The sequence below is a fragment of the Barbatula barbatula genome, assembly GCF_947034865.1.
Source record: "Barbatula barbatula genome assembly, chromosome: 1".
Lineage (NCBI taxonomy): Eukaryota > Metazoa > Chordata > Actinopteri > Cypriniformes > Nemacheilidae > Barbatula > Barbatula barbatula.
Window position 1 is genome coordinate 17759174 of NC_136766.1, and position 15804 is coordinate 17774977.

The 15804-nt window shown below is 37.5% G+C and overlaps 1 protein-coding gene across 2 annotated transcripts; it reads right to left on the reverse strand.

Annotated features, from left to right (window-relative positions):
• Positions 1-5100: 5100 nt before the first annotated feature.
• On the reverse strand, positions 5101-10475 carry tppp3 (tubulin polymerization-promoting protein family member 3). 2 transcript variants are annotated; one of them, XM_079470038.1, is made up of 4 exons: positions 10251-10475; positions 7622-7819; positions 6898-7051; positions 5101-6277 (listed from the first exon to the last, which is right to left on the reverse strand). In XM_079470038.1, the coding sequence occupies exons 2-4, from the start codon at positions 7807-7809 to the stop codon at positions 6086-6088; spliced, it is 534 nt and encodes a 177-aa protein (XP_079326164.1). In that variant the 5' UTR covers positions 7810-7819; positions 10251-10475; the 3' UTR covers positions 5101-6085. The 2 variants fall into 2 exon arrangements, with proteins under 2 accessions (XP_079326164.1, XP_079326163.1); XM_079470037.1 differs by lacking the exon at positions 10251-10475 and having other exon boundaries at positions 7622-7988.
• Between the last annotated feature and the right edge of the window lie 5329 nt (positions 10476-15804).

Sequence of the window (15804 nt, forward strand, 5' to 3'; positions counted from 1 at the left end):
TGTATAGAGGCAATGCTTTGCTTATATAAAGAACCACAATTTCTGACCCTTTTGTGATGACTTTTACTTCCTAATTTCCCGTAGCACAAAACATTTAGGAGAGTTCATTCAATTCAAAACCAAACACCCAGTGGCAGTTTGTAACAGAAAAAAAAACTTTTATAAGACAAGGGAAATTACTATAGACACCCAAAAAATATGTTTTAAGAAGAATCACTTCAAGTGTCTTGAATGCTTTAAATTTGATTAATCTCTGCACAGAAAAGTGAAAAGCTGACAACATCAAAGTCTTCTGGTGTGACCAAAGTCTTATTAAGTAATTCAATAATATGATATTCAGAAAGTGAAAGCTTTACAGTGTAGTATTGGCTGTGCCAGAAGAAGTGAAAATGATTAAACGTAGGTAAACTTGGGAGGTTTACTGCAGTGTCTCTTATTGTACATTCATTCAATGCTGCTTTAGAGATTAATTTCAGACTAATTATTTAATCTATTGTTCATAAACTTTCAATTCATTGCCCCCAAGCTGTTAAAGTCCATATTTGTGGAAGATATACTCACAGGTAAGTTTCCCTGCTGTCTCAGTACATTTGCCTACCACATTTATCATTAGGCTGTAAGAGGCCAACTTCCACAGAAAACCTGCCATGACCCATTGTGTTTTCAAAGACGTTTGATTTGTTTTTCAGTTTAGTATAGTGCAAATTATCATTGTAGAACGAATAACAAACATATAACATCTGTTACTATTGTAGAATAGGCCTACATAAACCCGCCGAAACATAATAATGATGCATTTCAGAAAATGTAGGCCTACAAGTATGTTCACCACAATACAACTTATTTCCTATAGTAACATTTATTTAATTAAAAACAGATATGTATTTATTTGTTATGTAGTGCATTCAATGCATAGTAATATGCATATTAAATGAAATCATATTTTTTCATTTTCAGATAATGTCTTATTGAAATTGTTAAGTTAAAATCTCTCTGTTTTTCCAGATGTTATTAAGAGCCACTCATTTCTCATATGTTAACACATGGAGTGATATTTTTGTTTGTGGATCTATACTTTATATAGACTGAAGGTAATGCGCCAAACATTCTAAATTCCATGACGTCATAGTGGTAGCTAGAATAGATCTACATTTACATTTAGTCATTTAGCAGACGCTTTTATCCAAAGCGACTTAAAAAGAGTTCAGGGAGAAATAAGCGATATGTCATAAAAGAGCAATAGTACGAGGTGCCGCTCGTTTGCTGAATGCAGGGTTCTTGATGGGGTGTAGGAGGGTGTGAAAGTATGCCAGTGCAGATCCAGTAATAGTCCTGTAGGCAAACATTAGTGACTTGAATCTGATACAGGCTTCAACCGGTAGCAAGTGGAGAGAGATGAAAAGGGGTGTCACATGAGCCCTTTTGGGCTGTTGGAAGACGAGGCGTGCTGCTGCGTTTTGAACCAGCTGAAGTGGTTTGATAGCAACCACTACAGCAAGGTACAGCAAGGAAAGCATTGCAGTAGTTCTACCTTGAGGATTACCAGGGCCTGGAGAAGGACTTGTGCCGCATGCTCAGTGAGGTAGGGTCTAACCTTTCGAATGTTGAATAAGGCATACCTACAGGATCGCGTTGTCTTTGCAATGTGATCATTGAAGGACAATTGTTCATCAAATATGACTCTGAGGTTCCTGGCTGATTCGGAGGGAGTGACTGTGAAATTTCTAAATTGGATGGTGATATTGTGTTGCACCGTGGGGTGTGCCGGAAACACTAGTAGTTCTGTCTTGGCCAGGTTCAGCTGGAGGTGATGCTCTTTCATCCAAGCTGAGATGTCATATAGTCAGGCTTTTATGCGAGCTGCTACAGTGGTATCATCTGGGTGAAACGAGATGTAGATCTGGGTGTCATCAGCATAACAGTGATACGAGAAGCTGTGTGCCAGTATGATGGGTCCTAAGGATGTCATGTAAGTGGAAAAAAGCAGCGGTCCAAGTCCCAATCCCTGAGGGACCCCAGTGATCATGTGGTGAGCAGTGGATAGTGAGCCCCTCCATGACACTGTGAATGATCTGCTGGAGAGGTAGGATTGGAACCAGCGGAGAGGGGGGCCTAAGATGCCTAAAGATGACAGGGTTGCTAGCAGTATCTGGTGATTGACCATGTCAAATGCTGCAGATAGGTCTAGCAGAATCAGGACCGAGGATTTGGATTCCGCCTTGGCTAGCCGCAGTGCTTCTGTGACCGATAACAGTGCAGTCTCAGTGGAGTGGTTGGTTTTGAAGCCAGACTGCTAGCTATATGTCTCCAACCTTTCAACCACATTTGTGATATTTTATTACATTATAACGTTTTTATCTACATTTAGCATTATCAGTATTGGTCAGCACGTAAACATTTGTGACCCTGTGAAAACCCAGTCTAACGTCTCAAAAACGAATTGATTAATAGATGATGCTATGCATGCCTACACTTACAGTGAAAACTTTGTATAATGCATATTCAGGATTATTTTGTTTGTGTGTGGTATTGTGATATGTTTATGATGTAGAAATGTGCTGAAAGGTATACTGACATCTACATGGGGGAACGCGGTCTCTATTTTATTATAGAGTGGTGGCAATTTATGTAGCCTAAATTTCATTCAGTTCTAAAGTTCTGAATCTTTTGTTTTATTTTCATTCATTGAAATAAATATTCAGGCTTTGTTGTTTATTGAATGTGTTGTTATGTTTATTCTACTTAAGAAACCACACCCATAGACAATCAACCAATCGCGCAAACTATTTAATGCAAAATGATTAGCATCTAGGGTAAAATCACAGCTCAGTTATAAGGAAATAACTATGTTTTATAACGTTATTCTTACATTATAAAGCGTATATCTATTGTTCAGTTTGGAGTATTTTGACCTACCATTATTGTACATTATAACATTTTCTGCTCTTTTCAATATGTATGCATCTTGTCAGATAATTGTTTTACATGCTCTTTTGTATAATACATATTGCACAAATCATGTGAACCAGTATTTCGTAATTTATTGCAAATGCTTTTTCAGGCCACTATAGGTGGCACAATCGAGTCGTTACAATTGAGAATACTTATATATATATCCCTCATGCGCTCCACATACAGCCCGACAACTTGAACTACATGTATGGCAGATGACATCAACAGCATCAAGTCAAGCCTGTCGGGCTCAACAGTCAACAGACCAATCATTCATCTGACTGATGGCTGCGTGATGCCATTCATCAGCCTGTGACAGCAGCAACAAAAGCCTAAGCAGGAATGGACCGACATGTTTTTGATTAAAGGCTTCCAAGGAGATGAAGCAAACAAACGTTGCCATGAACGAGTGTGTTTGGTTACAAACACACAGAGGGCAGAGGCAGGCTGCTGGAGCCAGGTGCCGGGCCGGGCTGTTATTGTGTGTGCGCTGCGGTTGCCTTGACAACAGAGGGACCAGCGGCGGCGTCTGCCTGTCCCTCAGGGAAACATTGGACAAATGGACCGGCATTCCTTACATCTTTTGCATTTTATGTGTCATGGTGGATATAAATGTGAGCTTGGATAAACAGCATTTGGCCTAATTGAAAGCAAAACGTGTTTTACATGCTGTTACAGTAAGTACTTTATTTTTTAACAAAGACAGTGACAAGTAACAAGAGCTTAGTAACATTTGTATCGTGGACAAAATATAGTCACCCTGTTGAATTTAGTTTAAGATGTCAGGTACAGTACTGAGAATTTAAATACAAAGACCATAGAGCTAGATGCTGTAGAACCAAAGAGATCTAAAATAATTTCTTTAGCACTGTTTTTACAGAACCAGAACTATAGCTGTGTCCCAAATGACATACTATTCATTGTGCACTTAAACTATGCACTAAACCATGTAGTGTATGAATTTAACGCCTACACCTACCCCAACGCTAAACATAACCTTAAAATAACAATAAAAATAGTAATCAACTATTTTCAGCTTGACAAAAAAATATGCGGTATTTCTATGCGCTTGCCCAGTGGAGGTAGCTATATCCCTTCTGGGCAGAGCTGCGTTCAGCACCGACAAAAAGTTGCTAAACGGGTTTTAAATGGAACCGGTGGTGACACCATGTTGTGATGACGCAAGAGTTGAACTATGGCAGCTGAGAAGGCCATTATTTGTGTTCTTTTGGAAGAATTCTCAGAGCCTGATGAAATCGGTATAAATACATGTTGAATACTGCAAAATACATATATTCTAATACATTCAATTGTTTGGGTATACCGAGCTGCAGCCGACACATTCAAACCACTTTGCTTAGACCCATTGTGCGACTGTCTCTTTAATACCGCGTGAGTTATATACATGTTCCTGCTGATTGGGCTGGCATTCTTGACACACCCACCAAACAAGAGAAAACGTATCTCAATCCCGGCAGCGTCCGAAAGCTTAGGCAGCTGACTTGTTGCCTCGCTGTCTCATGAGGCAATGACTTCGAAGGGAGCGTTTTGGTGTGATCGCAGCTCAGAGAAACACATTTGGACAGCCCTCAGAGGCACCGTAACGAAATTCTGTCTGAAATATAAACAGGTGCCTTTGTGATAACTAACAGAATATTTTAAAACTGCAATAGTAATTTCTCTATATAAAGGCAATGACATTTCTAAAAAAGAGACAATAGAACTTTATTTACACAAAAACTGTTCTATAGCAGCGTTCTTCGCCACCATTTAATATTTTTTAACTCAACCCTGCTCGACCAATCACATTCCCCGTGTGAGCACACACACACAGAATTGTGGGACAATGAAGGCAGCAAAGGATACATCTGCCTTCAAAATCTAACCTGATGGAGGTATCTCAGGAGACAGGAAGTAAAGCAAACATTGTATTCGGACGTGCCTTGATGCCTTCCTACCTTGAAATTAGCTTTTTAGAGCTTTTGGACGCACCCCTTGAAGTGCACCTCTTTGGGAAGTTTCAATGTGAACTCTCTATACTACAAAATGGCGTAGAATAGTGCATAAGTGTGCGATGTGGGACACAGCTGCTAAAGATATGTAGCATATTAATGTGTTATTTAAAATAAGTAAAACACAAAACAAAAATACACCAAATGATATTTAGTAACAGTTTATGCAACATCATGTAAGTTCCAGTTTCTTACCACAGTAGACTAACTAAAATAGAAAAAAATAAATGACACTGAAATCCTGAAAGTAATTTAGTCATTAAACAAGCAGACATATAGAAGATAAACATAAATCTACGTCCTGTTAGAATGATTTAGCTCTTATGTAACTTCTAGCTGAATCGGCTATATGCATGCGTTACTTCCACGTTTCAAATGAAACGTAATGAAACACAAGTAATGAAAAGTACTTTGTAGTCTACATACAGCAGAGGTTAGGCTAATCATTTACATACATTTAAAAAATCACGTATCCTGACAGCCTTTTTTATTTGAATGTCTTGACATACATACAAATATCCTTTTAAGAGTCAGAAACCATTTTTGTGTTCAATTACAAATCAAATCTGTCAAGAGTTCCGTAGATTTCGTCCTAATATGTATGCTGTGGTAGTGGTGTTCTACGATATTTTACAACGACATGTACACTTATGAAAGTATAATTTTATTTATTTTCTCATTTAACTATTAACTATTTTCTAATTTACCATTTCTCTCTGCTTTAAGTCAACCCAACCCGGAAACTGTTGCGGGCTCCTCCTGTGAAACGCGGAAGTAACGAGTGCGCATATAGCCCATTCATGTGAAAAGCGATGTGTAGCGATGAATGAAGAGCTTCCATATGTATGTTATAGGAAAATCTTTTCTTCCCTTCTGGAACAGTGTGATGTTAAGATGCACATTTCCTGAAGCTGATTTAACTGCACTTTGACATTTTTATGAGAAAAATCCTTCTGAAAAACATCTCAAGAAAACTGACCATATTCTTTAAAGACAAACAATACCTGTGTGTCAAAGTGTCACTCTTCTTGGTGGCCTTACAGGTCAAAGTTCAAGTTTGGCCCAGACATAAGTGCTGATGAAGACTGAGCTCAGAGCTTTGAAGAGTGTTAGAAGAGGCCTTACTTGGCCTTCGTCTTCTCCTCATAAGTTCCAGCATTCTTATAGCTAGATACGTATCCCGTGTGCTCCACAAGCTCCTCCCTACCACCTTTCCCTTTACCTTTCCCGCTCTCATCGAAGCGCTCCTTATGAGAGCCGGTATATTTAGATGTGTCGGTTAATCTGTCCACAGCAGCGGTTTTTGCCACTTTCTAAAATGGTTTAAGAATAGAAAGAAAGATGAACGAGACAGAATATATTTGAAAGCAACAACAAGGCTTTGAAGATTATATAATGAACGGAACAAAAACTGAACAACAAATGTAACCGTACATAACCTCTTTAATAATCAGGAAGAGGTTGACACAACCTTTTATAAGGATGTTTCAACTTGCCCTAGTAAAGCAAGTTTTTATTGGGTGGATATGACATATTCCCATAACTTCAGTGTAACTTTATCTCTCAAGAAGATCAGATATCAGCTTAACTGACAGCATCAAGATGAAATAAAGGATGATGACATCAGCAGTTCTTAACTTTGACTTTTTGGGTCTGATTTGTTTACAGCCCCCTAGTGTTGTGAACAGATTTAGGATTTACATATTTCATAACCAAAATACTCATGCTACAACAAAGTTAATATGTGCCTTCTTATAATGTAGTAATCTGAAGCAGTTGAGTAGTTACTTTGTAAATTGTAATTTTGCTTTTCCAATGTAATAGTAATTGATTTTGAATTGATGCTGTCAAGCTGTATATCAACACATATGCATAGAAACATTATGTTAAGTGCTATAGGATATTTCTCACATGAATTAAACCGTTGCCTTACCGTCACACCAACATTGGTGGGTTCTTTGCCTTCTATCAACTTATATATGGACTGTAGTGCCTCTTCTTTGCTTTGACCTTTGAACCTCTTTGGAGCCAGTTCTTCTAGAGCTTTCTGGAACTCCTCGTATGTTATGACTCGAGATGTCTTCGCTCTAAAGCATAAGGCACAATTAGTCATTTTAATGGTCCGAAAATGTTCTTGTCTATTAGACAAATTCCTCCCAAAATTATCATCGACACTTATGATTACACTTATATTCGGCCTGCTTACTGAGAGATTGGAGATATTAGCTTATACTCAGGGTTTTTTAATTCTGGAAATATAACTTTAATTATAATGATCCAACTACAATATTACTCTTTACTACTTCAGTTTTAAATATTACTGCACATTTTCTATGCATGGTACACTTTTGTCATGGTATTATAGCAAAATCCCAATATAAGTTTCACTCCTGTTCTTATATAGTTTTGTTTATTTTTAAATTTATTGATTATCATATTTATTGAAAAAAAATTCAAAAGTCTCAGAAAAAGCATATAATGTTTTGTAGATTACAGTCTTTGTACGGGCAAAATAAAATAATGCCATCTTCTGCAATTTTATCATTTTTGTGCAACAATCAAATCAAAAAGTATTTATAAAGCACAATAAAAACAATTGTAGTTGACCACTGTGCAGTACAAAGCTTTTCTAAAAACACAAACATTGACAAACTCACTTGACTTTGGTAAAGACGATATCTACATCGGTGCCGGTGACGTTCTTGCCATCAATAACTTTGCTGTCTTTGCAGAGTTTAGCCCAGTTTTTCCCGTTCATCTCTTTCCCCGTGGCTTTGGTGTCACCATGGATGGCAAACCTCTTAAAGGACAGCAGGAGCTCGTCCATGTCTGTGCTCTCTGCCATATTGTGTATTCTGCCAAACAAATAGTATAAGGCCATGATCTAATGGAAAGATTTCTATAAAAGCAACATAATATTAACCTTTCATGAGTGGCATGATAAATAAGCATTACTAAAGCCTTGATTGTGAAAAGAATAAAAGCACAGACTACTGTGGTATTATCATCTCAAAGTAATCTCAAATGTTTATTATACACAGAACTTTCAAAGCCTCAGGCTGTACTGAAGAGATCTAGCCCAGACGAAAAAGCACCTCATGCACTGATGTAGCAATCATAGCCGCAGGAAGTGGGGGTCGAGCGAAAGAAAAACTGAAACAGTGTCAAAGATAATTAAATAAAGGCAGAGACAATATGTGATTGGAATAGAGAATATGTAAGAATGAGGCCATTTTAAACAGTGAGTCCACAAGCGTAAGGTGTAAAGTATGTATAGTGTGTCACGGCGTTAGAGAAGGTCAAGTGTCACCAGCGGTCTTGACCAAATTGTGCACAACGAATCTCAGACCTTTTTTACTGAACATTAATGCCCTCATTCAGGACTTCATCAGCCCCATAAAAGAAAGGCCACTTTGGAGTTTTGCAAAAAAAAATTATGTAAGACAGTTACTTCTTTATTTGAGATTGCGGCAGGCAGTTGTGTTTAATCACGTGACTGGTTTGCCCATGGTTTATGTTTGGGTGGCTAAACAGCTAGTTTCGTACAACAGATTGTTATTTGCCTATAGCCCGTCTCTTCCTTATAGATCAATGAGGCCAGTGCTTTACTTTCTGCACAGGCCAGCCATTGTCGATAGAAGGCAGAGGTGTGTAGATGGTCTGATGTATCTTGGAGTTATTGTGGAATGTTTCAGATGAATGTCAGAGGTTTGGCAGCTAGCTGCTTCATACAGAGGTGATGAGCACAGCAATAGTGGGTGGGCTTGCACTGGGTTCAGCTCCAACCTTTTCAGCCGTCTGTAGCCTCAACACACACATACTGTAGTGCACACAGGCTATGACAAAAAAAGTATACAGTATCCTGTATGTATAACCTATAATGTATATATCATTTCTAAGTGTGGTCTATACTTGGGGTCCTTTTCTTTATCCAAAGGACAAGATGTTTTATAGGTTTACCTAATTATTCCGGAATTCGTATGCTGTCATTGTAACATGGTTGTTAAACAATCATTTTGTAGTTATCATGCTTTTAATATTATTTTTGTTGTTGTGTTTAACGTTGCATGTGAGTTCTGTTTGTGCATGTGTGTATGAGAGATTGTACGTGCTTGCCTGTTAGGGTTATCCTCATAGTCTGCAGCTCTGCCTCTTGACACAGACAGCCGAATAAAGACATCATTGTGAGCATGAGCCTCAACCATCTAACACACATACATCAACTCGCAGAAACGTTTGCTCTCTCTCTCTGAAACACACACCCTAATTATGTAGAGATTCCCTCACTTGCTACACTCTGTGGAAGTGTCCATGGAAACCATTATTTAAAAGAGGGAAACACAGAGACTTACCCACCCATTCAGACACAACACACACAAACCTAGTCAACAAAATAACAACATGATGGCCTTACTGTCCACCACTCCAGCTTTAAGCGTTTGCAGCTAACCGCCGACGCCAGAATTTAGTACATGAAGCATATTTCACATCGAAGTTAATAGATTTGGGAATGGAGGGAACTATGTGATGTAATGCAGTTGATGACTTCACAAACCATAAAATGACATCATCTGATAAACAACACATTTACGTGTTTGATTGCAACCCATTTCATATAAACGTATAAAAATAATATAAATATAAAAATAATGCTGTTTTGCCAAGTTTTTCAACTAATTTCAAGGTTAAAACATATTTGTTGATAAATGTTTGCATACTTTCTTCTTTGTGCATTACACCTGTCAATTAAAACCAAAGAACGCATTCTGTTTGGTCAGTCCTACAAGTGCATTACAGTAAGGTTATGACGCGTAGACAGAGGAAATTCCTGGCAATAATAAAGACGGTTTAAAGAAGAATACCCATTTAGTACCACTATTGTTTCAGTCTTCAGATTGCTGTAATGTTTAGGGGCAAGATCTTTGCAACGTATTAGCACAGAAGACATCGATTGTTTTAAAATAACACTGCTTTGTTCATGCATTTGTGGTTGTACACACAGTACACTTACAGTAGCCTAGAGAGTACTATACAGCTTACCATCAATGATCGCATCAACATGTAACCACAGCTGCTGCATACTGATGCATTATTTAAATGAGTCTATCTTGCTACAATATGTGTTTGTCCAGGAGTTTCTTTAAAAGCAGTGGCACTCCATGCCAGCACTAACATGTGTGTGCATTTTTGTTTACTGGTGTTAAGTGCATTTGCATACTGTATAAAGAACAATCTTGAAGATTGTTAAGTGAGTGTAAGTGAAAGTAACAGTAAAATTGCTCTTACCTGTGCTGCTGCCAATCCACACACACCCTGTCTGCACGACTTCTATCCCCTCCTGCTCTCTCTCTCTTTCAGTAAGTCTGACTCTCCTGTTACTCCCTTCTGAAATGGGCTTTAAAGGGCTGAGGTCTTGTTATCATCTGTTTATTCCTGTATCTATGGAGACGTCCTGTTTAACATCAAGGGATGGCAATAAAAGAGGGAGAGAGGGAGTATACGTTTGAGTGTGTGTGTGAGAGAGAGACAGACAGAGAAAGAAAGCCTACTCAAGTTGTAGTGACCAGGGCAATTGATCATTCAGGGTGAACTCAAGGCTTGAGCATAGCAACCTAGCAAAGCCAGAGAAAGGGTTTGTACACTATGCAAGGTGGGGCATTTCTGTTTATATTCTGTTTTCCTTTGTTGCATGTGTTCGTATAAAACGCAATTCATGTACTGTGTGTGTGTGTTTTAGAAAGAACCTGCAAAAATCAATGGGACAAGCTATTCATCTATAGATAAACACAGATTTAAAGGTGAAGCCACACAATGGAAATATTAAAAGCGTTAACATTATTCTAATTTAATAAGATCACATACATGTATAGTATCTTAAGTTATATCCAATATAAGAATTTTGCTGCCGTAACTAAATGTGTAAAAACAGTTTATGGGCTAGGCCAATTAATTTCCATTTTGTTTGCATTGCTCTAACAGTTATTTTTAAATAAATGAGGAATGTGTTGTGTTAAAAACATTTGTGTCTTCCCTTTGGCTTGCCTCTGAATATTAGAGGTTTACTCCAGTAATTCACTTTCTTTCAGGTTAAGTCTGAACCTGACAGGGTCCTGGTGTGGATGGCCAGACAGCAAGTGTTGCTCTGTAGCTTTATGTATTGCTCTCTCTCTAGTTCATATTTTCCAGGGTTGCCCTATGTCTTTTTCCTCTTTATGTCCAAAGAACAAGACAAACTGCATGAAGACAGAATCAGTAAATCAGTTAGAATCTGTAGCCAAATGTGATCGGGAGGGACCACACGTGACATTTTCAACCATTTGACCCCTTTTTTAAATAAACATACATTTACAAACACACATTTAAAATAATTTTATAGAGATAAAAATCTCTTTTTATTCATATCTGTTTTGTAAAGCTCTTTTTTCTTTCATGTCCTATTACATTGTCATGTCAACTTTTCTGCAACAATGGCAAAACATAGACCAGAATGCAGGATGACGATGTTTTATTAAGCTGAATAATGCAGTCTTATATAAAAATGTGTGTGATGCAGCCATTATTCGCCAATTCTATGAGGGTGCAATAGACTGTTCAAAATGCACAAGCTGTTAGCCAAATGCTAACTTACAAAGACTTAAACATACAACGAACACTTTCATTTATACAGTATGCTGACAGATTTATTGTTTCCCTCTTGATTTGTTTTACATTTATATTTCTAAACACATCAATGCTTTGCATTTATCTCTTTTATGTCTTATATTTCATCACAGCACTGATTTATCCATATCCTGTTAGTCAAGTTTCTAGAACACAGCAAATTTGTTGCACGGAACAAAATATTTTGTGTGTTGTGGGGATTTAACCCATGGGGCTTTCGAGATAAACAGCCCTCAAAAGCAGCTGTGCTTGTTTTGTTGCCATTCCAAACAGTGATCTAGTTAAATGATCAATCTTTCATCACTCACTTGACAAGATTGCATCCAGCAGAAACACTGATATGAGAAAGAAATACCCAATACATCAACAATGCATTGAATGTGTTGTGTATTTGTTTTGAGATAGGGAGCAAGTCACCATTTTGATATTACTTGTATGAAAGCCTTTAGAACAAATTGCTCCAGACAACATTTGTTTTACAAAATCTTCTAATTGTCAATATTCTCCAAGCACGAAAACGCGTAAAACCAATGAACAAGTGACATTTCTAGTCATAGATATAATCTGTTTTTAAGTGTAAGGCACCGCAACAGCCAAGCGACCTTCCCCAAATGACAGTTTGGGAACCAGATACCATGAGAGCTGGAGTCAAAAAGCGGAGTAGCCAATGGACGGACAGCCCGCTTTATTTGTTAAATATTCCCAACGATTTATTACAGAAACAATTTATTAGAGTATTGTTTTTGTCAGCTCTGTCCCCACCACTTTTCAAAACAAAGTTATGCCACTGATGGTAAGTAATTAATTGTTTTCTCCCAAAGAAAGTAACTAAATAACCTGGGAAGTGTTTTGCTTATAGATACATAAAAGGTCATGTCTTAATACTTGAACTGAGCTTCAGCCACTGTGACACGTCATATTAAATTAGTAGCTCAAACTTTGGGAACAAGAGTTCATCCACAACTTGAACTTGAAATGGCTGGCCAATAAACTCTCGCATCCTGAACTGAAACAAATCTCAGTGAAGGCTCTGTTATACGCATTACCATTAATATGGAAACACACGAGTTTGGGTTATTTCTTTCTGTAAGAAAATGAAGTTCAACCTAAGAGACACACTTGAGCTCAATTAACAAACCTTTTTATGTTTGAATAACAAAAAGTGCACAAAGCTTGCAGCAAGTAAGAATGTATGACCTTTAGATGATTGACACATTAAACAGGTGTAGGCGTTGTGCATTGCCATGGAAACACTCTGTTGTGATCCAAACTTATCGAACTATCAAACTGCAAAACCGCATGCAGGAAGTTAATTGTGTTGTTTTTACTATAACGTGACGTTTACAAGGTAAACATGCCAAACACTTACATTTCAACTCATCAGTCATTTAAAAATGCCACAAGCAGTCTGCACTATAACATCCAATTTACATCTTGTTCTTTATCACCTCGTTGTTTTTATATAAACTGTAGTTTATAACAAAATTAATTAAAACGTTGCTTTCATTTGCACTTTCTGAGGCATTTTGAGGCAGCACAATCAGATATGGTTTCAATGAGCTATACATCATCAATCTGGAATATTTCATCATCATTATTCTGTCATGGCTTGAATCAACGTGGGCGCGAGGAAGTGGTCAGGAGATGGAAGATTGTCGGCTGCTTCCGTCCAAAATACCATATTGCCTGGGCTTCCTTTTCTCTTATTTTCTTCACATTCGCTTAACTTGCTGCTTTTCTTTAATGGCTCTTCATGTTCAGCTCATTTAAAGTTGCACACAGCCAACAGGAAACAGATGTGCACCTGAGAACAAAAGGTCTGGAGCTGGGGCCTTTGTGTTTTTGCACGTGTCTTTACGTGTTTGATATGTGATGGAACGAATCTTCCGTCCACTAGTCTCAAGTCACTTCAGTCATTAAGGGTCCTAATTTTTGCACTGGGTCGGTCTAAAGTTATCCAACAATGATCACTGGTGTCCACAACAATGCTGTGACCTAATGTGTGCGGGTGGAGGGAGAAACAGACAAATGCGGGGGAGACGCTCGAGGGTCAAGCACATGGCATCAAACAATCACTTCATAATTCAGCCTTGTTTTAACCGTTGTCACGGAGACCGTTGCTGTAAGCATGGCTTATTTTCTTAGGTTTTTTTGCATGGGACTATAGATGAGATCATAATTGGAAATGAATGAAACATACTGAGAGACATTGATAAGTGACACAAAAACACACACTTCGTTTTTTAATCACTCTTTATTCATCATGCCTGCCTCAGACGCATGCAAAGATTATTGTGTATTATTTATTTACTCCTATTTAATTACGTCAATATGTTTAGAGCAAACGCTGGCCGTTTAAGATACGTGCAGCAGTACTTGGAAATGGACATACTGGTTTGAATCTGGTTTAGATCTTTTGACTTATCTGGTTTCAGCTTTTGTTTACTTTTTTGTTCTTTCTTCTTTAATATGATGAAGTCAGTGAAATAACATACATCTTGATTAAAAAGACCCTAGAGGTGGATATAACCCATGGCATCTCCTTAGACTTAGAGTTCATTCTGAGTAATGAATGTGTTTGATTTATTTAATTTAGAACTAAATGTAACAGGGTTTTGCAAGAAATTGAATTAAGGATTGTAGCCTATAAAATGTTAAAGTATGTGTCTACAAAATTGTTATTGTTAATTCATGAGTGGTCATAATGCAAGGCATAATACAGTAGATCCTTTGTTTGCTTATGATGTACAGTGCAGCCTGTAAAGCTTTACCTCCAACAATGCTAGGACTGCATTATAAATGGATTGTGAAAACTGAGCTTTTGCAGTTATCTCTGCTGATTCGATTGCGTGCAATGTCCCTCAGACTCCAGCCAAAAGGTTTCTATCAGTAATGCTACTGCTGTCACTCTGAGTCCTGTCACATGTTCTACGGCATGCCTCTCCTCACCAGAGGAACTTTGACTGACAGTGTTACGATGTTATAACGTTCTGATGCTATGGTTACACTGAGTACACTTAATATTGCAAAATTGGTCACATGGGTTTCAAAACAGCAGGGGAAAAGGACTGTGGTGGAAGTATGACAAGAAAAGAAAGTTGAATAAAAAAACTGTATGATTTTAGGAAAGAAAATCAAACTTTAAAACACTAGATCTTTTAAAGGCTTGTAACATTTCTATAAATCTTTTATATACCTATGAAAAAGATTTGTACGATTTTTAACAGAAGAACAGACAGCAAGGTTATATAGTAGTTTGATATTAGTTGTAGGGTGGAACATGATCCTTATTTAAAAACAGAAGAGAATGGAGAGTTGGATTGATTTTATACTGCTGGACAGAATCCAAAAGGCCAGTGCTATTTTCAAACCAAGACAATAGTCACATTCTCTAAACAAAGAAAATCACAAGCACACATGCAAATTATATAATAGGCTTATTGTTGGTAAATACAGCTACTTGGTTAGACACACACATGGCCTACAATGAAGAAAAATACTTCTTTCTCCTTTTTTTACTTTGTCTGCTTTCACCTTCTGTAGTTGTGATCTTGTCTAAAGGATCTCTGACCTGCCAGGGAATACTAGTCTTCTTAACAGATAAGCCTTGGCTAGAGCAGGTGTTTGGGTGACATGCAAGCCTGACTGTCTACAGCTATACATTGTGAATAGTGGATTTATGTAATCAACAGGATTTATATCATTTTTCAACTGAGCTACAGTTGTGTTGTGATCTGTTTGTGTTGTCCAAGCGTTGCTATGGACACTGTGATGTGCCAAAGAGTATAAAGGTCATGTGACTAACTTTACCACTGGAGTTACTTTCTGGAATGTGTCAGGGTGTACACAAGTAACGTGGAACATTAAAAATATGATATAAATAAAATATTTTTTTAGTTAAAAGAATGGCATGTTACCATTAGGGCTGGGAATCAAAACTCAATTCCAATTCTGGAATTGAATTCGAAAGGTTTGGAATCGAATAATTGAAATAAAAATGTAAATTCCTCTTTTCCAATCCTGTGTGCATATTTTCAATAAAAGCCTCTATTGATATTAACCATATTTTAACCCACAATGCAATGCTGAACAAAAATAAGATATTTTAAAGAATGTTGGAAACCAAACAACATTAAATCTGCATTGTATGGACACAAACATTTTGAATATATATATATAT